The 22,498-nt window shown below is 46.4% G+C and overlaps 1 protein-coding gene across 8 annotated transcripts in view; it reads left to right on the top strand.

The window, feature by feature from the left end:
- Positions 1-19,155: 19,155 nt before the first annotated feature.
- The window catches only part of IL2RA (interleukin 2 receptor subunit alpha), a 53,410-nt gene continuing 50,067 nt past the window's right edge, over positions 19,156-22,498 (top strand). For 3 of the 8 annotated variants that reach the window (XR_008660637.2, XR_010113799.1, XM_063610066.1), the window contains exon 1: positions 19,228-19,767. Coding sequence is in view for 6 of the 8 variants with exons in the window: in XM_063610066.1 (XP_063466136.1) it covers positions 19,704-19,767 (64 nt within the window). In the remaining 2 variants the exon portion in view is untranslated. Of the gene's footprint in view, positions 19,768-22,498 lie in introns of all 8 variants that reach the window. The other 5 variants (XM_055296442.2, XM_055296441.2, XM_063610067.1 and 2 more) reach the window with 3 other exon arrangements.

The raw sequence follows: 22,498 nt of genomic DNA, 5'->3' as shown, positions 1-22,498 counted from the left end.
TGTGCTGGGATGGGATACCTGGGCAAGGGAGGGCACTAGCTGGTGCATGGTGTTAGGTGTTTGAGAAGTATAGGAAAATAGTATCTCTAAGGACCATGGGATTGGACGGCTGTTGCCAGGTTCCACTGATGTTCTACAAAAGGTAGCTGTAGTCCTGGCTACTCGGGAGGCTGAGGCAGGAGAATCGCTTGAAGCTGGGAGGCAGAGGCTGCAGTGAGGCAAGATCACACCACTGCACTCCAGCCTGGGCAACAGAGCAAGACTCTGTCTCAAAAAAAAAAAAAAAAAAAAAGGGTGTCAGAGACAACTGGATGTGTCACTTGGTATGTGTGTCCCAGCACACCCCTGACCAGTGGATTCCAACATTTTTATGGATCTGGCAGCCTCCGGCATATTATTAAGAGTCCCCTCCCACTCTCTGCAGCTCATGTGTCTTATGGAGACTTCCAACAGATTAGCTACTTTGTGCTCGTCTGGCCTGGTTGGCAAAATATCCCCGTGATGTTCAGCAGAAGAGCTGGACCATCAGTTCTCTTCCCCATTATTACTGACAGCAGGAGAATTAACATAGGCCTAGGAAAAAACTGTGAATGTATATTTTTCCCCCTTGCAACCATTTCTGATTTTCTTTTATGGTTAAAAAATAAATAGCCGGGCGTGGTGGCTTATGCTTATAATCCCAGCACTTTGGGAGGCCAAGGCGGGTGGATCACCTGAGGTCAGGAGTTCAAGACCAGCCTGACCAACGTGGTGAAACCCCATCTCTACTAAAAATAAAAAATTAGCAGGGCATGGTGGTGCATGCCTTAATCCCAGCTACTCGGGAGGCTGAGGTAGGAGAATCGCTTGAACCTGGGAGACAGAGGTTGTGGTGAGCTGAGATCACACCATTGCAGTCCAGCCTAGGCAATGAGAGCAAAACTCTGTCTCATAAGTAAATAAATAAATAAACTTGGCCAAATCATAACGCTGCACACAAGCTACCTGAGGCTGTGTTAATCTGCTCTGGTGGCTATGACTATGGCTTCTACTTCACTGACTTTGTGATAGTCTACTGTTGTTTTCAGGATCTCTGTGGTGTCTTCCAAGGTCAGACTGGTGAATTTAATGGAAATATGATGGGGACAACCACCCCTGCATCCTTCAGATCAGTAGTCCACCATCTATGACCCATGGGCCAAATCTGGCCCACTTCCTGTTTTTATACCACCTTTGCTCTATGAACGGCTTTCACATTTTCACATAGGTGGTAAAAAATCAAAAGAATAATAATATTTTGTGATATGTGAAAATTGTATGAAACTCAAATGTTGGTGTCCATAAGTAAAGTTTTATTCAAACTGAAAAATGTTCATTCATTTGCAGATTGTCTCTAGTTGCTTGAGTGCTACTATGGCAAAGGCAAACGGTTGCAATGGAGTCTGCATGACCCACAAGGTCTAAAATGTTAAGCAAGTCCTGCTTTAGATCCTTAAGCATGGCTCTCATCTTTGTCATCCTTGCCAGCCCCTGCACTGTGATATTGTCTTTGTTTGTTTGTTTGTTTTGAGATGGAGTCTCACTGTGCTGCCCAGGCTGGAGCGCAGTGGCACGATCTCAGTTCACTGCAACCTCCGTCTCCCAGGTTCAAGCAATTCTCCTGCCTCAGCCTCCAGAGTAACTGGTATTACAGGCGCCCACTACCACATCCAGCTAACTTTGTATTTTTAGTAGAGACAGGGTTTGACCATGTTGACCAGGCTGGTCTCAAACTCCTGACCTAAGGTGATCCACCCGCCTCGGTCTCCCAAAGTGCTAGGATTACAGGCGTAAGCCACCACACGTGGCCTGTGATATTGTCTTTACTTTTGTATCTTGATTTTAGAAGAGCAAGCTTCAGCATCTCCCTTTTGGCTTTTCTCACTATGATGCCCTCACTCCACAGACCAAGGAACCGCCTTGGGGAGTGTGCCATTTCTCAAGAATATCAACCCCAATTGCATATTCACAGACTGGGAAAATGGACCATGGGGTGGGTTCACGTAAACTGGACCTTGGCAAGGAATTCATTATTTTCTGCTCTCTACACCCACAGTCTAACCTCAGATCTCAACATAACAATGTCAACACTAATTCTTCAAACGGTTGGTTATTTTCCTTTCAGTAGGATGTTTGCCCAAATAAAGGGCCACAGGCCCATCTGGTGAATGACTGGGTTATTATTATTATTATTATTATTATTATTATTATTGGGATGGAGTCTCATTCTGTCACCCAGGTTGGAGTGCAGTGGCGTGATCTCGACTCACTGCAACCTCCGCCTCCTGGGTTCAAGCGATTCTCCTGCCTCAGCCTCCCAAGTAGCTGAGATTACAGGTGCCCGCTACCACACTTGGCTAATTTTTGTATTTTTAGTAGAGATGGGTTTTAACCATGTTGGTCAGGCTGGTCTTGAACACCTGACCTCAAGTAATTCACTCACCTCAGTCTCCCAAAGTGCTGGGATTACAGACAGACATGAGCCACCGTGCCCGGCCGATGGGGAATTGTTACTCTGGATCCTTGTAGTGATGTTGCAGATTCCTTCCTCCTGGTGAGGAGGGTGGTCAGTGGATTCTGGGACTTATCATAGCCTTAGCACTGAATACTGGGCAAAGGATCATGATTTTCTATGGGGATGACTGCCCAGCTCACAGGGGAGGGAAAGGCCTGAGCTTGCTTTACACAAGCAAGTTCATTATAAAAATGCAAGCCAAAAATAGACAGCAGATGCATCCCAGCTTCACTGAGGAGTGGCCTTGAAAAATTACAGTGAGAGAAAATCCCTTCAATGGGCAGAGCATTGAGGAGTGCACCCAGCCATCCACTCTGTGGGGGAAGGAGACGTGGTTTAAGATTCAAATAGACACCTATTTGTGAGTGGTATAGAAGACTTGGCTCTCTGGTCAGAGAGTTGGGAAAGACTGGGTGTGGTAGCTCACATCTGTAATCCAGGCACTTTTGGAGGTCGAGGTGGGTGGATCACCTGAGGTCAGGAGTTCGAGACCAGCCTGGGCAACATGGTAAAACCCCATCTCAACTAAAAATGCAAAAATTAGCTGGATGTGGTGGTGGGCCCCTGTAATCCCCGCTACTTGGAGGCTGAGGCCGGAGAATTGCTTAAACTCGGGAGGCGGAGGCTGCAGGTGAGCCAAGATCATGCCATTGCACTACAGAAACAAAAACAAAAACAAAAACAGAGTGAGTGTGAAGCATGAAGGTCTTTGTATCTCATGACTTTGCTCCCAGGAAGTGTCCATCACAGAAGATGCACTAACCAATCAAGCAGACAAAATGACAAAGCCAGCCCTGGTGACACCAGCCAGCCCCGTCATTCATTGGTCACCCAAGTGCTGGCATGGTAGGGCCATGAAAGAAGTGGCAGGATGAGAGACACAGAGGCTGTCCTGGTACCCTGCAGCATAGACTCCCACTTCCCTAGGCTGATCACACCACAGCCTGCACCACGCAGAAGCTGCTGGCCCAAGCATTGAAATAGTTGGCTAAGGATGACACTAAAATGTCAACTCAGAGGTGACAGTCTGTGATGGTGGTGCACCATTCTCCAGAATGCGGTATACACTTTGAATCTAAAGCCTTTACGCTGCCGGCCCTGGTGGCTCCCGCCTATAATCCCAGCACTTTGGGATGCTGAGGCAGGCAGATCACTTGAGGTCAGGAGTTTGAGACCAGCCTGGCCAATGTGGTGAAACCCCATCTCTACTAAAAATACAAAAAATTAGCCAGGCATGCAGTGAGCCGAGATCGCGCTATTGTACTCTAACCTGGGTGACAGACCGAAACTCCATCTCAAAAAACCAAAAAAAAAACCAAAAAAAAGCTTTATACGGTCTGACCCCCCCAGTAGGAAGAACACATGGGTCTGGAAACCAAAGGGCATAAGTGGCTTTAGCATCGCTCCCGAAGACCCAGCAGTGGACCTTGTGTTTCCTAGTCCTGCAACTCTGGGCTCTGCAGGTCTGGAGGTCCTGATCCCCAAGGAATCACACTTTTGCCAAGGGACACAAAAGTCTCAGTGGATTATGAGTTGCAGCTGCAACCTAGGCACCTCGGGCTTTTTGTATGACGCTGATCAGCAGATCAGGTGCACCTCAGCTCCTCAAGTCACTCCTTGTGCCATTTGTGATGCCAATTGGACTAGTGTATCCTTTCCGGCCTAAGAAGGACATGATGACCAGGGACACAGACCCCCAGGGATGAGGGCTGACTACCCCACCAGGTAAGCCACCAAGACCAGCAAAGATGGTGGCTGGGCCTGCGGCTCTCCAGGACACAGGGTGCAGGTGAGGATGAGCATCTGCTGTGGCCCAGGGACAGCGGTGGCAGCAGGAGTTGTAGGTCTTCCTTTCAACCTCCCTCTCCTCAGTTTCCTTAGAAGAGAGGTCAGCAGCAAGCTGGAGGGCCTGTTTCTTGGTGTCCATGGAAGAGTCTATCCGAGCAGTGCTGAGATGGATGAAAGGGAACACAGAGGTGCCCAACCAGGCCCCCAACGAAGGACATAGCCAGCTGCTGGGAGCTAACAGCAGATAGACTTTAGCCAGAGTTGTATTCTGGTTGGCCTCAGCTGCAGAGAACTACCTCATCCACTTGGATACCCTTCTTCAGGGGATCCAAAATGACAGATAGTGGTGGGAGCAGACAGGGTCAGCCATGCCCGCTCACCCCAGGATGACTGACCCACCAGGTGCTCTGCAGCTCCCACAGCTGGCAAAGGTTGTGTGGCAGTTTGGCTTCTCCTGCTGCCCAGTCCTGTTTCTTCCTTCCCCATCTTTTCACAGAGGTTGATCCCAATCAATGTCCTGCAATCCCAAATCCATCTCCTTCTCTGCCTCCTGAGTGTCTAGACAGCACTGATGACTAGGTATGCAACATGCTTCTACACACTTAAAAAACTCTCTGGACAAATGCACACCAAAAAACTGGTTCGTCTCGGGGGAGGGTAAGTGGGTAGCTTGGGACAGGGAGTAGAGGGGAATGTACTTTTTATTATTTTCCCCTTTTGGATCATATAAGTTTTTGTACAATAAACATGTATTTCAGTCAAAAACAAAAATTTAAAAAATCCAAAGAAAAGAAGGTCTAAATTATTAGTATAAGTTATTGTTTGATCTTGGTATAATGAGTGGGATAGAAGTTAAAAAAGAAGAAATGTTCAAAATGGAAAACAGTAGGAGAGAAAGAGAAAAAGGAGGGATAGAAAGAAGAGGAAAAGTAACAGCAAAGCAGAGAAAAAACATTTTATGTGGTGGTTTGGAACGTTTGGGTAGTGTGAAAAGCTTGCCCTTGGTGTCTTCCAATTTCCCCTCTCAAACCTGCTCCCTATCCTAACAAGCGCCACCTCTATCCCCTACAACTTTCCACCATGTTATCTCTTGCTGTCCCTTGGAAGCTCCAAGCACAGATCTCTTTGTTGTTGTTGTTGTTATTGTTTGAGGTAGAGTCTTGCTCTGTTGCCCAGGCTGGAGTGCAATGGCACGATCTCAGCTCACTGCAAACTCCACCTCCCAGGTTCAAGTGATTCTCCTGCCTCAGCCTCCCAAGCAGCTGGAATTACAGATGCATACCACCATACCCAGCTAATATTTTGGATTTTTCGTAGACAGGGCTTCACTATGTTGGCCAGGCTGGTCTCGAACGCCCGACCTCAGGTGATCTGCCTGCCTCAGCCTCTCAAAGTGCTGGGATTACAGGCGTGAGCCACTGCACCCAGCCAGATTTCTTTTTTTTCTTCTTTATTCTTCTAGTGTCCAGACTTTGATTATAATTCATCAATTAATTCATCAAGCAACTATTTATTAAATATTCAGGGTATATTTACAAGGGAAGAATTGTGGTATATATTCCAAAACACAATCATGTTGAGGTGTGCATGAATAACATGACCCTGATTAAATGTTAGCCAAGACATTTGATTTAAACGTTTAAAAAGAAAACTCCAAAGACAGAAGTGTTGGAAATACTTAGAAACTAATAGTGAGCTCACCTCTGTGCTGTCCCGGTGCACAGGTGGTGTGTCTTTACATTTCTCCTGGTGCTACAAAAACAGCTAGACGGCTGTTGTCATTTGAAGACCGTGTGTACAGATTCCAGCTGTCCAGGATTTCATCATCCCAGGTAGTCATATATTCACACCCAAGTGTATGCAACTCAGCTGTGCGCTGAATACTTTGTGCAAAAACACCCAAAGGGGACTGTAGGGTGGAGGGGACTGCGGGGTGGAGGAGACTGGGGGGCGGAGGAGACTGGGGGGCGGTGGAGACTGGGGGGCAGAGGGGACTGCGGGGCGGAGGGGACTGCGGGGTGGAGGACTCCCAAGTGCACCAGGCAGGTGACTGGTGAATATGCTACAGCACTTGGAAATACACCAACATATCCCCCACACACATTTATTTTCAGGAAGGGCTACCCGTTGCAATTTCACCCCCTTTTCTCCCAGAAGAATAGATGTACACAGCTCAGTTGAAATGAAGTAGGTTCATCAGTTCTAACAAATGCACCACTCTGGTCAGGGTGTTGATAGTCGGAGCGCTGTGCGTGTGTGGGGGCAGGAGGCACAGGGGAACTCTCTCTACCTTCCACTTGAGTCTGCTGTGCACCTAAAACGGCTCTAAAAACAAAGTCTATTTTGAAAGAAACCTCACAGTTGCAGTCCCCACAACTGCCTCCTGCTGCTGCCTCATACCCTCTGCTCCGCTTTGGAGCACAGCTTCTCAGAGGAGCTGCTGGCCCAGCACCTCTACAGCATCTCCACGCAGGTGCCGATTGCCATGCCTAGAGCAGAGCTCTCAGCTTCTCGTAATCCTAACCAGTTCCCTATCTTAGTAACTTATCTTGGTAACTGGCAACATCTTTCACTGAGTACGCAAGCCAGAAATCTGAGTCACGTTGATTCTTCTCTTTTCCTCCCCACCAACCCTGCTGCATCCAATCAATGAAGTAAGTTCTGTGGGTTCCACTTTTAAAGTAGATTCCCTAAGTGGTCGCTGCTTACCGTCTCCACTGCTATGGCCTCAGACCTCACCACCACCACTTCGACTGACAAATGCAATGATCCCATCACTTTTCTTCTGCTCCCAACCTTCCCGTAGCTTCCCATCAACTCAGAATACAATCCCAAACTCCTCACCTGGCCTACAAGTCCTTCCCTGACGCAGCCCCTGCCTACTTTTTCCACCTGCGTCTCTGACCTGGGCCCCTGACTCATGCAGTCACACCAGCCTGCTTGCTGTTCCTGGAACATTGAGTCTTTCCTCCTTAGCGACACTCTTCCCCCAAACAGCGACATGGTTTGTTCCATCACTGTATCCCGGCTCCATCCAATGGCTTTCCCTGACTTCATCACCTGAATGAGCATCCTCTCTACCCCATCCCTGGCATGATTGACTTACCTGCATTGTTCTTCTTTGTTAGACTTACCATCCAGAGCATTACACCATATTTTCATCTGCTTATTTGCTTCTTGTCTGTTCACCTCCTCAGAACTTGAGCAGCATTATAATAGCATGGATTTGGTCTGTCTTATTCTCACTATGATACAAGTACATATGTACCTGGCACATAGTAGGTACTCAATAAATAGTAGTGGCATCAGAGCACCAAAAATGAGCTCGGCAGAAAATGAAGAATTCCATTATTTGTCTTACAAAGGCAGACAAGCTGGGCACAGTTGCTCACGCCTGTAATCCCAACACTTTGGGAGGCTGAGGTGGTCCAATCCCTTGATCCCAGGAGTTTGAGAGCAGCCTGGGCAGCATGATGAAACCCTGTCTCTACAAAAAATACAAAAATTAGCCAGGCAAGGTGGCACGAGCCTGTAATCCCAGCTACTCGGGGAGGCTGACTGGGAGGATCACCTGAACCAGGGAGCTAGAGGCTGCATTGAGATCACACCACTGCACTCCAGCCTGGGCGACAGAGCAAGATCCTGCTGTCTCAAAAAAAAAAAAAAAAAAAAAAAAAAAGGCAGATAAGTTACTAACGTGGGGAAATATGGGTCATAAAGGAGAGAGTTGGGTTTTTCAGAAAAAGACAGTTATTAGGTATCCAACTACAGATAAATGGATAAAGAAAATTTGGTATATATACACAACGGAATACTGTTCGGCCATAAAAAAGAATGAAATCCTGTAATTCTCAGCAATATGGATGGAACTGGAGGAATTATGAAAAATGAAATAAGCCAGGAACAGAAAGTTAAACACCGCATGTTCTCAGTCACATGTGGAAGCTAAAATGTGTCAGTCTCACAGAAGTAAAAAGTAGACAGAGGATACTTGCGGCTGGGAAGGGAGAGGGGAAGGGAGTGATAGGGACAGATTTATTAAAGGATACAAAATTACAGCTAGACAGGAAGAATAAGTTCTAGTGTTCTGTACTACTATAGGATGACTACAGTTAACAATAATGTATCACATAATTTCAAATAGCTAGAAGGAGGTGGGGCGGTGGCTCACACTTGTAATCCCAGCACTTTGGGAGGCTGAGGAGGGTAGATCATCTGAGGTCAGGAGTTTGAGACCAGCCTGGCCAACTTGGTAAAACCTTAGTCTACTAAAAATACAAAAAATTAGCTGGGCATGGTGGCGGGCACCTGTAATCCCAGCTACTTGGGAGGCTGAGACGGGAGAATTGCTTGAACCCGGGAGGCAGAAGTTGCAGTGAGCTGAGATTGCACCATTGCACTCCAGCCTGGGTGACAGAATGAGACTCCGTCTCAAAACAAAAACAAAACCCAAAATAGCTAGAAGGAGGATACTGAATATTCCCAACACAAAGAAATGATGTATGTTTGAGATGATGGTTGTGCTAATTATGCTGATCTGATCACTACACATCATATGTAATGAAACATCACTATGTATGCATGAATATGTACAGTTATTATTTGTCAGTTTTAAAGTAAAATTTTTAAAAAGAAAGAGAAAGAAAAAGACAAACGAGAGAACTAGAAATTCATCCCACACCCACCAGGGATGAAATTAGCCTAATCTCAACAGAGTTCAGTCTCTTCATCTAACAGACAATGAACAGAATCTTTCATCGCATGTTGGGGAGGGGAAGAATGAGGTTACTCAAACAAAAACTTTCGAACTTCTCAGAAAAAAAATGAATTTCATCAATTCGAGATACTGTTAATACCCCATCTGGCCATGACTAACGAAACATACCTTTGGATTCCGTGAAACGAACCCCTTGCTAATGTCGCTTCTGGGTTCTTCAGATCTCCTTGGCAGGTGGCTGGCTTCTCTGTTCTAACTTAAGCCTCCAGAGGTCATGTGAAAAAAGTATGCTTGTTATGAAATAATCCTCTGCCTTCATTACCCAGGAAGTCCCTGCTTTGTTTTTGGTCTTTGTTTTTATTTTCTCAAGCTCTGACAGTAGAAGTTTCTGGGGGAAACTGTGGGTCTTTATGGACGGGGGTGAAGTTGTTTAGAAACTGAAATAAACAAGATACTGTATTTTCTTCCTCACACTCTCTTGCTCACGCACTCAGAAGACAAAGGTACCCTCTTCAGTTCCCAGAAGCTGGTCTGCTCTTTTTTGTTTGTTTTAATTGTAGAGACATGGTCTCGCTCTGTGCCTAGGCTGGAGTGCAGGGGCACAAGCAGTAGCTCACTGCAGCCTCAACCTTCCAGGCTCAAGGATCCTGCCACTTCAGCCTGCTGAGTAGCCGGGACTACTGGCACGCGCCAACACACCCAGCTAATTTTTAATTTTTTTCTAGAGAATCTGGTCTCACTATGTTGCCTAGGCTGGTCTCAAATTCCTGGTCCCAAGCGATCCTCCTGCCTCAGCTTCCCAAAGTGCTGGGATTACAGGCGTGAGCCACCACACCCAGCCCACTTCCACTCTTAGGGAGAGGCGAGTGCATTTCAGAGAGCACTCGATGCTCCCAAAAGAAGGAGTTGACAGAGCCCTTCACACAGCCTCCCCTTGTCCTCCTCTCTTACTTGGCACTGTGGCTGCACTAGGACCCCTCATGAAGACCGAGATCCTCGTAAAGAGGACAAGAAGTTCGTCCAGTACCAGTCAGGCCAATAGTCAAAATTAGCATAACTGGCAGAAACTCAGAGGCATCAACAACTCCTCTTGACTGGTGGAAGAATCAAGGGCCTACTTTTGATGCCGGGCCCAGGTTATGGGAGCAGCAGAGTACATGCTGCCCAGCGGCTTTCGGAAGCTCCTGGTCCACCCCGTCAAGAAGCCAGAGGTCCTGCTGAGGTGCAACAAATCTCAGTGTGCTGAGACTGCCCTCAGTGTTGCCCCCAAGAACTGCAAAGCCATCCTGGAAACAGCAGCCCAGCTGCCCATTGGAGTCACCAATGCCAGTGCCAAGCTGTGCAACAAAGAAAAGGATTAGATGGCTCATGTGCACGTTTTATTTGTTTTTAAATAAAACCACAAAAAAGAAAGAAGGAGGAGGTAGAGGAAGAGGAAGGAGGAGGGAGGAGGAGGAGGAATTTACATCAGCTGGCTGATTACATACTAGTCCTTGAATTCATGGTTGAGTGTACTGACCATTCTCCCTACGGACACTTGAAGGTTTCCATCAAACCCTTCATAACATATTGCATAATTGTGGACTCTAGACTTGGGCCACAACTGAGTGATATCTTTTTTCTCAAACCCAATTCCACAAAGTAAAAGCCTGATGAAATACAGTGAAGGCTGATGCCCTATTAACTGTGTTTCCCAAATCCAGAGCTCTAAAAAGGTTCTGCATACAGTCATTCATTCAATGCTTAATAACTGAGCATTAATTCCATGCTAAGTACTGAACTCAGCACTAGGAATAAGAAGGTGACCTAGAGGCATATCATCTCTCTAAAGATGCGTAGAGCCTTGTCGGAATGATCAGCCACGTCTCCAGAGAGCTACAAGGCAGTTCTCAATTGGTAAATGCCCTGAGAGTGATGGGCTTGTGGCATGTGTAAGGGTTAGACAGACCTGGGACCTAGACATGACACCACTCCTAACAAATTATGTGAGTGTGGGTGTTTCACAACCACAATGAGACGCAATGCCTGCACTTGTAACATGGAAATAGTGATGGCATGTGGGCCCCGCCAGATTGCTGTGAGAAGTCAGCGGGAGAGACATGCAACATTCTCAACACAGTGCTTGCCATGTAGTAAGGGCCTAATCAATGCTAGTGATTCCTTTCAATATTCCTAAGATGCAGATAAGGGAACAGCCCAGAAGAGGGGGAGCACTTCCAGAGGGAGGGATGCAGTGAGACTTCCTTCAGCAGGTAGCACTGGAGCTGGGTGTTAAGGAGTGAGTGAGCTTTGGGCTTATGGATTTAACAGAGGAAACCAAGAAAACAGGAGGCGGTGTTGCGGGAACAGCGAGCAGTTGATGATTTTTGTTTTGTTCTCTGGTCCACTTGGGGATATTTTTGTGGCAAAGACAGCATGAAAGATAGTGAAGAATTAATATTGAAGAGATAGGCCAGGGCAGGTTATGAAGGATTTTGAATACCAGGCTAAGAAACTCCTAAAATGTTACGTTTTAGGTAAGGGAAAAGAAAAGTATTCTTCGAGAAGATTAAATTGGAGCTGGGCACGGCAGCTTATGCCTGTAATCCCAGCACTTTGGGAGGCTGAAGTGGGCAGATCACCTGAGGTCAGGAGTTTGAGATCAGCCTGGCCAACATTGTGAAGCCCCATCTCTACTGAAAAAAAAAAAAATTTGGTGGTGGGTGCCTGTGATCTCAGCTACTTGGGAGGCTGAAGCAGGAGAATCACATGAACCTGGGAGGCAGAGGTTGCAGTGAGCCAAGATTGCACCACTGCACTCCAGCCTGGGCGACAGAGCAAGACTCAGTCAAAAAAAAAAAAAGATTAAACTGGAAGCAATGGGTAAGAATGGTGGAGTGGAGAGACACGTCTGAGTGAGGGAAGCCAGCTGAAAAGCTGTACAGACGTCTAGACCACAAGTGACACAAGCATGCCTTCAGCTCCCTGCATAGTCCACAGCCCACTGAGCTCCAGCGGGGGTTTGGAAACCTTGTCCCGGGCCGCCCTTGGTAACTCATCAGTGCTGGCTTGGGAGATAAACTCTATTATCCATCCCCAAACTAAAATCATGACAGAAGTGGCCAGGGAGCTTTGCTGCTATTCCCCCCAGCAAACACGTCCTCCACTCATATGGAAAGAGGACCCTCTGACAACATCTGTGGGACCCAACGGCACTGGTCACCACAAGCCACAGAATGTTAACAAAGTCAGTTTTCAATTGTTAGGGACGGAGGACTCAGTTCATGATTCATACAAACCAACTGTTCTCTCCCAGTGTTTTCTGGGTGGCACAACCCACAAGTCAACAGTGGCTTGGGAACTAGACATTTGAGTAGAGTTGGGTTATTTGATTCATAATGGATTTTGGTTTTCCACGGGACCCCTGTGCCCTCGTCTACTAGAATCTGGTGGAAATTACAAACTGCAGAAATTCAACTCAGTGCCGCAATAACAGGATGCACCTGTAGATTTCGTAGAATTAGCGGCAGCATTCTCTCAATACCAGTTTGAGAGAAATAACGCTGTTTGCATAGTGCCAACTGGGGCAGAATCTGAAGTGTCTTGCCTGCGTGTCAGCCATGGGAGGCACCGATCTCAACAACATTTATCCATCCGCCATCCACTTAACAAGCAAAGATAGAAGACCCTCGTGCTCCAGGCTATCCTGCAATGGTTGATTTGCTTTTGATGGGAGTATCAATTTGACAGATGTGCTTGCAATTAACTGGGGGCTTTCTGCTTCCAATCCGAATCCCCACAGGTAGATCGCTGGCTCTTTGGGAGCAAAAACCCTTCTTTGTTTGTTTTTGCTTCTCCCAGAGCCTGGGCAGAGCTCCCTGTTCCTGGATCCTACCTTGATATGCACTGAATTGAATTATACTAAAGGGTGCGCCCAAGAGTGCATGAGCTAAGTAAATGTAATTTGTGGGACCTCATGTGGACATTTCAGGTCCATGTCTACAAGATAAAGAAGAGAAAATCCTGGGGGACACCACAGGCCTGGGAACATGACCTCCTACTAAGCCTAACGAGAACATAAACAGCAGGCTCTCTGCAACCGCTTCGATCCTTCCACTGCCACGCTCCCAGAAAGCAAAGGGTTATCTCCTGTTCGGATTTTGGCTCTGAGACCACAGCTCAGCACATCACTCCTCTAGAGAAAAGAAAGTCGAAGATGAGAGAGTGAGGCTGCTTTCATGTGGTGCCAGCGTGTAGTGCAGGGCAGGCCTGATCGCTGAACGGATCCCTGCAGATGTGAGCGGTCACCTCCTCCCCTTTTGAGAGCCCATTTCTTTTCCTCTCTGAGGAGGCTGTGAGCGTCCTCAGTGCAGGGCTATGTTTTAGCTTCTTGGCTCTCCCCACAGGTTCTAGCATAATGCTTTGATTAATTGCAGTCAACTTTTGTTGATGGATTATGTGACAGAGGTGAAATTCTTTGATCTGGGTTTTGCCTTTCCCTTTCCCCCACTCCCTACTTCTTTTTTTTTTTTTTTTTAGAGGCGAGGTCTTGCTCTGTGGCCCTGGCTGGAGTGCGGTGGCGCAATCATAGCTCATTGCAGCCTTGACCTCCTGGGCTCGAGCAAACCTCAACGCCTTGGCCTCTTGAGTAGCTGGGATTATAGGCACGCGCCACCATGCTCAGCTTCACCTTTTCCTTTCCTTGTGCTCCCCTGGCAGAGACGCTGGTAAACAACGAACCAGTCAAGAGGACAGCAACAGGAGGAAAACCGGAGAAACCCCATGATTTGTGGACTAAACAGGCTTCCCGCTAGTCCTGGCTCACAGAGGAAGTCATGCTCCATGTTTCCAGTGTCCTCAAAGCTTGTTCAACTCCAAAATGCATGAAGACGAAATGGGAATTTTACTCAAGGTTTTTGTGGGCTGTTGGGGAGAAGAGTTAGCACTGCAAAGCATATTGCAAACTCTTATCTCCAAATGATTTTTAAATTTTCTTCCAAGCTCTTAATTATTTCTCCAGAGCTCCCCTGCTCTTCCCACTCTGGGTCCTTTCTCTGTCACTCTCCTCAGCATGACTTCTCCGTAGTTGGCCAGCATTTCTTTTGTTCTATAGAGCAAGTTTTCTCACCCTGGGCACCTCTAATTTGCATCTTATGCCACCATACCAAGTGAGCCTCGGAGTGCCAGTGTTTTAATCCCTGAAAACAGTCCTTGCGTGATTCAGCACAGGTCCTCTTGGCAGCCTGCAGTCTCCAGAGTGACACGTCCTCAACAGTCAAAGTGAGCAAGCTATGGTGCGCATCACCAAGTGGGGCTCACCATTCCCCTCTGCGTTCACTTCTCTCCTACTTTCTTCCTTATCCCGTCCTTCGTCCTTCCTTTTTATTTCTGCATTCAATTATTCATGGTTATTCATTTCGTAGGGGCATCTGTGCCACTTGGTTCTACAGGTATTTTTTTTTTTTGAGACAGACTTTTGCCTTTGTCCCCCAGGCTGGCATGCAGTGGCGTGATCTTGGCTCACTGCAACCTCCACCTCCTAGGTTCAAGCAAGTCTCCTGCCTCAGTCTCCCGAGTAGCTGGAATTACAGGCATGTGCCACCACGCCCGGCTAATTTTTGTATTTTTAGTAGAGACAGGGTTTCACCATGTTGGCCAGGCTGGTCTCGAACTCCTGACCTCAGGTGATCTGCCCGCCTCGGCCTCCCAAAGTGCTGGGATAACAGGCGTGAGCCATCGTGCTCGGCCGGTTCTATAGGCATTGTTGAAGTGACTACTAACAAGCCCCGAGGGTAAGTAAAGGAAAATGAAAGGTGATTGATTCCTCACCACCTCCCCCCTTTTTACCTCTACCCTTTGCCCCTGCTCCCCAGTCTAGACTCTAATAAACAGCAATGATTTTTGTTGCAAGCTGAAAACTCGTTAGTGTGGTTAGGGCCGGGGGTGGCAAGTCAAGCTTTAGAGTTGTCTAGATAATAAATGCTGTCTTCAAGGACTGTCCAACATTGTAGGAACAAGAGAACAACCCAACAAGTGAACAACTAACTCCTATTCACAAATGCTACTGCCTCTCTGCCATCCCCTAACCTCAGCCTCACACACTTGAATTTCGCCAATCCATTTGATGAGCTCAAATCAGTGAATTTTCTCCTCGCCAAAGCTCACAAATTCTGTTCCCCACTTCTTGCCCCACATCCAGGCATTACCAACTGCATTTTCCCTTTGCCTGATATTCTGGCATCAAGCCTCCTTGCCATTCCAATTTATTTCACCTTCCTCCAGTCCTTACTATTTCCTTCCTGGAGTGTATTTCAGCATCTCTATGCCTCAATCTCCCCTACACACCACACCAGCTCGGCCTCATTATCACATCACTTGGCTATGTCCCACCTGGGTTAGACAGCTTCAGTGGCTGAAGTCCATAGATCTTATTCTGTTTTTCGAGGTCCACCTGACTCTGAATCCAGCTGACATGTCTGCCCTTAGCTTCTACCCCACTCTACTTCTGGTTAACTATGGACCACACTCTGCTTCCTCAAGAACCACCTACCAAGGCCGTATCCATCCTTCAAGGACAATACGTGGGCCTTTCCTGATCACATCAGCCCAATAACTTTTCCCTCCTACATTTCAATTGCTCTTCTTACCATAATCATCAGTATTCACCCCACTGTACGTCTAGAAAGAAAGTGATCTGAAACCTAAGGGAAGGCAGTCTAGGTCAGAAATTTGTTGTCCGCTGTTATGAGCAGTTTCTTCTAGGAAGTACCAAGCATTTCTGATAATAGAATTGAGCAATTTCCTGATGAAGTGAGACTCAGCTTGCAGTGTTGACCGGCTATCCCTGGATGAACTTAGTTACTTTTAACCAAATGTACCTTTCTTGAACTTGTTCCTTTCTTGAAATGTTCCTTTCTTGAATTTAATCTACCGATGTCATCTAGATACCTTTCCTCAAAAAAAAAAAAAAAACCCTCTACTAGGAAAGAAATCTTTGAACTGGACTTACTGGAAATTACCTCCTTGCAGCAGGTTTGAAACAAAACTTTGAATTTGCCTCACAAAGAATTTGTCTGAAACTTCTTTAGTATATGCTAGTTATATTTATATGCACATGTGGCTTCATACATAGTGGTTGGACACCCATATGTGTTATGCACTGTGTTAGGTGATGTAAGTTCACAGATAAACTGGACATAGGGCTATCCTCTAGAGGCCCACAGTTTGACACCTTAACCTGAGATCCTTGGACCTTTGAAGTTCGGAGTGCCCACAACCGCTGGGTGTGGTGGCTCACACTTGTAATCCCAGTACTCTGTGGGGCTGAGGTGGGAGGATCGCTTGAGTCCAGGAGTCTGAGACTAGCCTGGGCAACATGGCAAAACCCCATCTCTACAAAAATTACAAAAAAAATTAGCCAGGCCTGGTGGTGCGTGCCTGTGGTCTCAGTTACTTGAGAGGCTGAAGTGGGAGGATCACTTGAGTCAAGGATGTAGAGGCTGCAGTGAGTTGAGATGGCAACACTGCACTCCAGAAACCCCGTCTCAAACAAAACAGAGCAAAACAAAACAAACTGCCCATAATGCTCCTGAAACTTCCTACGGATTTATCCAGAGTATGTGCTGATGTGCATTTTTTTCCAAGGAGAGAAACCAAAGATTCTATCAAATTAAGAAAAGAGTTTTTACCATTGTGGAAGACAGTATGGCGATTCCTCAAGCATCTAGAATCAGAAATACCATTTGACCCAGCAATCCTATTACTGGGTATATACCCAAAGGAATAGAAATCATTCTACTATAAAGTCACATGCACCTGTATGTTTATTGCAGCACTATTTACAATAGCAAAATGGAACCAACTGAAATGCCCATCAATGAGACTAGATAAAGAAAATGTGATACATATACACCATGGAATACTATGCAGCCATGAAAAGGACATCCTTGGCAGGGACATGGATGAAGCTGGAAGCCATTGTCCTCAGCAAACTAACACAGGAACAGAAAACCAAATGCCGCATGTTCTCACTCATAAGTGGGAGTTGAACAGTGAGAGCACATAGACACAGGGAGGGGGAACATCACACACCAGGGCCTGCTGCAGGGTGGGGGGTGGGGTGTGAGGGGAGGGAACTTAGAAGACAGGTGAGTAGGTGCAGCAGACCACCATGGCACATGTATACCTATGTAACAAAACTGCACATTCTACACATGCATCCTGGAATTTAAATTTAAAAAAAAAAAAAGAGTTTTTAATCCCAAGAAAGATTAACAGCAACTAGAAGAAAGAAAGAGATATAAACAGTGAATTGCAATGCAGCACGGCAGGTGTTATGATGGAGTAGAAAGGACTGGAAAAGACCTCCTGGAGGAAGGGACACTCAAGTGTCTTTACATTTCACCTATAAACTCATTAAGGGCAAAAGCTTTCCTATAGCTTCAGTATGAGATCCTGGGCAATTCATGACAAAATGGGTCTGCTTTTGCACCCCCCACTTCCTCTCACCTCCCTGCATCATGCCATGCAGCATCAACTGGAAACCTCAGTGTCAGCAGATGACAACAGAGCGTTCATCCGCAAGATGAACCAGAAAAGCCAGTTCAATGACTTGTTTAACCATGGTCCATCTCAGAACCAAGAGTTGGGCCTCTTATTTACCAGAAAAATTGTGGGGGCTTTGTGATATGGCTTTTAAAAAATCTTGTAATTGCCAGGCGTGATGGCTCACGCCTGTAATCCCAGCACTTTGGGAGGCCGAGGTGGGTGAATTGCCTAAGGTCAGGAGTTCGAGACCAGCCTGACCAACATGGTGAAACTCCGTCTCTACTAAAAATACAAAAACTAGCTGGATGTGGTGGCGGGTGCCTGTAATCCTAGCTACTCAGGAGGCTGAGGCAGGAGAATCACTTGAATCTGGGAGGCAGAGGTTGCAGTGAGCAGAGATTGTGCCATTGCGCTCCAAAAAAAAAAAAAAAGACATTAACATAAATTTAAATATTTTATAATAACAATCCATTCACTACTTAAAGCATAAGCTATTTTCCAGGAAAGGCAGAAAGTGCGTTCTACTCCCACGCCCAAAAAGAAAGGAGCGTGACTTTGGTGGGAATACTAGGAGTTTCTACTGAAGCACTTGCCCGCAGAGTGAGAAACGCTGCTAGAGAGGAAGTTATACCTGCTGTGGAATTTAAGAGAATCTTGTCATATTTTGATAAGTTTTTTGAGATGGAACTCTCACTCTGTCGCCCAGGCTGGAGTGCAGTGGCGCGATCTCAGCTCATTGCAGCCTCCACCTCCTGGGTTCCAGCTATTCTCTTGTCTCAGCCTCCTGAGTAGCTGGGATTACAGGCGCCCGCCACTACGCCCGGCTAATTTTTGCATTTTTAGTAGAAACGGGGTTTTGCCGTGTTGGCCAGACTGGTCTCAAACTCCCGCCCTCAGGTGATCTGCTTGCCTCAGCCTCCCAAAGTGCTAGAATTACAGGCGTGTGCCACTGCGCCTGGTTAATTTTTTTTTTTTTTTTTTTTTTTAGTAGAGACAGTGGTTTCACCGTGTCATCCAGGCTGGTCTCGAACTCCTGACCTCAGGTGATCCACCCACCTTGGTCTCCCAAAGTGCTGGGATTACAGACATGAGCCACCGGGCCCAGTCAACATGATGCGTTTTGGAACCATGAATTCCTTTGCTTGCCCAGAGGGTTTTCTTTTTGTTAATATCTTTGCTTGCTTTCTAGTATTTAAAAAATTGTGTTTTGCTCTAACTATGCAATGGCTTTAAGTCTTAGACAAATTTCCAGGGAGCAAAACACAGTCAACCATTTCACAGTAACCAGAAGAAAGCTCTGATCAATAAATAAACAAGACTGAATTTTACAAAATAATCCACAGTTTAAAACCAAAGCCCACTTTTTGCATGATCCTTTAAGAGGAAGACAAATCTGGAAGCAAAACACCTTATAAAATGACAATGCACTTTCAGGAGCCCAGGGCACCATGGTGAAATGATGATGGCTAGTACAGGTTATAAATCTTGGGGAATTATTTATGAATTCTCAGGATCCTTCAGTTGGCTGCATCCTTCTCCATTATTTGAATATTGGAGGCTGCCTGACCAGAATCTTGGCAGGACTTTGCTCTTTCATCCCAGGTGGTCCCTGCTGACTCCTCAGGACATTACAGCCCTGGGGGGAGGACTCAGCTTGTGAAGTGCTGGGTGAGACCACTGCCAAGAAGTGCTTGCTCACCCTACCTTCAACGGCAGGGGAATCTCCCTCTCCTTTTATGGGTGTAGCTGAAGAAAGGATTCATAAATGAAGTTCAATCCTTCTCATCAACCCCAGCCCACACCTCCAGCAATTGAACTTGAAAAAAAAAACCTGGTTTGAAAAATTACCGCAACTATATTGTCATCAAAAAAAAAAAAAAAAAACACTTCCTATATTTGAGATGAGAGAAGAGAGTGCTAGGCAGTTTCCTGGCTGAACACACCAGCCCAATACTTAAACAGAGCAAATCCTGACTCCGATAGAGACTGGATGGACCCACAAGGGTGACAGTCCAGGCGGACCGAGCTTCCCATCCCACATCCTCCAGCACGATGCCAAAGAGAGGCTGACGGCAACTGGGCCTTCTGCAGAGAAAGACCTCCGCTTCACCGCCCCAGTTGGTCCTAAGGGCCAGGAAGATGGATTCATACCTGCTGATGTGGGGACTGCTAACGTTCATCATGGTGCCTGGCTGCCAGGCAGGTAAGGGCCTGTGGGTGCCCCCGGAATTCCAGAAAGGCAGATGGGCATCCCGATCCCCAGCCACAGAACCAGAGGGAGTCCCCAGGTAGATGGTTCCAAGAAGGGAGTTGAATCTTGGGTTCCACCTCTTGCCTGTGACCCACGGGGACCCCAGTTTATGCCTCAGTGTTCCTTGGTCTGTCAAGAGAGCCTGAAATAGCATCAGATTCTCCTGTCCTTCTCAGTCCTTGACAATTAATTCTGGGAAGAATAGTGTGGCATGATATTTGGGATATTTGGGTGTTAACAGGGCCCTGATGAGCAGGTTCCTCAAGAAATTCTCTTTTATTCTTCCATGAATTTCCTTTTCTTCTCTGCACTCCCACCCCCCAGCTAAGAAGCTATCAGGAGGCTCTTTAAGTTCAGGTTAATTTGCTGGAGACATGAGTACTCATATATCAAACACTGGGATAATTTAAGATCTCAGAAAATTTAGCTTCAAGGATGTATACACTGCTTTTACTGTCTTAGGAAATAACACCTAGGAATTTCCTTACAAGTGCAAGTTTACAGAAATTTTTAAAAATATGCATACTCACTTTTAGAACATTACTACTTCTCATAATCCTATGTATATACATGATATGTATATGTATATGTGTTTATATATGCAAATTTTAAATTTCATTCCTTGTTTCAAATGGATTTTCTCGAAGATTTTTTTTTTTTTTGACACCGTCTCTGTCAGCCAGACTGGAGTGCAGTGGTGCGATATTGGCTTACTGCAACCTTTGCCTCCCAGGCTTAGCGATCCTCCCACCTCAGCCTCCTGAGTAGCTGGGACTATAGGCACATGCCACCACACCTGGTTAATTTATTTTTTTGTAGAGATGGGGTTTTTGCCATGTTGCCCAAGCTGGTCTTGAACTCCTGGGCTCAAGTGATCCACTCACTTTGGCCTCCCATACTGCTGGTACTACAGGCATGAACCACCATGCCTGGCCAATATATATATATATATATTTTTTTTTTTTTTTGAGACGGAGTCTTGCTCTGTCCCCCAGGCTGGAGTGCAGTGGCACGATCTCGGCTCACTGCAAGCTCCGCCTCCCGGGTTCACGCCATTCTCCTGCCTCAGCCTCCTGAGTAGCTGGGACTACAGGCGCCCGCCAACACACCCGGCTAATTTTTTGTATTTTTAGTAGAGACGCTGTTTCACCGTGTTAGCCAGGATGGTCTCGATCTCCTGACCTCGTGATCCACCCGCCTCGGCCTCCCAAAGTGCTGGGATTACAGGCGTGAGCCACCGTGCCTGGCCAAATATTTTTTTTAAAGAAATAAAAAACCACCAACTTCTACCTCAAACCACTCTTCCTAATTGAGTGTGAATTTTCTAATAATGTCTTCCCTTTGCTTACTCAGGAAGACAGATAAGAAAGTTTATAGTGTTTTTTGAAAGTCTATAATGGCAACAAGTAGAATGCTAACTGGCTGCAGAAAGAATTTATTAAGAAATGAAACATAATGATGCATTTCAGGAGTCTGCTTGCTTGTTTAGGGGAAGTGGCCAGTCATGCTGGGCTGTGTACTGGCCCAGATGTAGGAGTGTCTTTAAAGAGGGCATTTTATTTACTTATTATATATTATTTTATTTTATTTTTATTTTTTGAGACGGAGTCTCACTCTGTTGCCCAGGCTGGAGTGCAGTGGCGTGATCTCAGTCCACTGCAACCTCCACCTCATGGGCTCAAGCAATTCTCCTGCCTCAGCCTTCCGAGTAGCTGGGTTTACAGGTGCGCGTGCCACCACAACCAGCTAATTTTTGTATTTTTAGTAGAGATGGGGTTTCACCATGTTGGTCAGGCTGGTCTCAAAGTCCTGAACTTGTGGTCCACCAGCCATGGTCTCCCAAAGTGCTGGGATTACAGGTGTGAGCCATCGTGCCTGGCCTGTGTTTTTTATTTTAATAGGTTTTTGGAGGACAGGTGGTGTTTGGTTACGTGAATAAGTTCTTTAGTGGTGATTTGTGAGATTTTGGTGCACCCATCACCTGAGCATGTATGCTGTACCCAATGCGTAGTCTCTTATCCCTCACCCACCTCCCACCCTTTCCCCTGAGTCCTCAGAATCCATCGTGCCATTCTTATAAAGAGGGCATACTTTTAGAAAGGTTTTCAATATGATTTCTACCTCCACAGGGTCTTTGCTAACTCAATCCAAGCCAAGAACAGCAAAATCTTGACAATTAATCATGCTCTGCCTCTGGAAGACACATTTCAAGTAAACCCGTGTTATTTCCAGCCATTGGTGACTTATCCAAGGGTCTGAGTGGTCTTGGTGGGAGCAGGGGAAGTAGAATCCCATAATGACTCTTTCACGCCATTCTCAACATCTATCCATACCCCATCTGCCCCTCAACACTATAGGAAACACAAAAATGAGCGAGATATAGTCCTGACACTTAAGCAACTTATAACCTGGTGAGGAGGAGAAAAGCATAGATATAAATATAGTAATACCAGTCAAAGTGCGGTAAGATCTGCGGAGCGTGGGGCTATCAGAGAAGGCTTCATGAGGATGACATGTAAAGGGAGCCCCAAGGGACCAGTAAATTTCCATCAATGAGATTCCAGGGAGAGAGGCCCCAATGAGCCAAAACACAGGAGTGCCTTAGGGAGCAGCAGGTGGTCCACTGTGCTCCTGCCCTGGACAGGGAGGGTGGGGATATAGGGAATCCAAACTGGAAAGTTAG

The sequence above is a fragment of the Symphalangus syndactylus genome, chromosome 10 (assembly GCF_028878055.3).
Source record: "Symphalangus syndactylus isolate Jambi chromosome 10, NHGRI_mSymSyn1-v2.1_pri, whole genome shotgun sequence".
NCBI classification, from domain to species: domain Eukaryota; kingdom Metazoa; phylum Chordata; class Mammalia; order Primates; family Hylobatidae; genus Symphalangus; species Symphalangus syndactylus.
The sequence above is the reverse complement of the archived record's forward strand: the minus strand, read 5'-3'. Positions and strand labels throughout refer to the sequence as shown.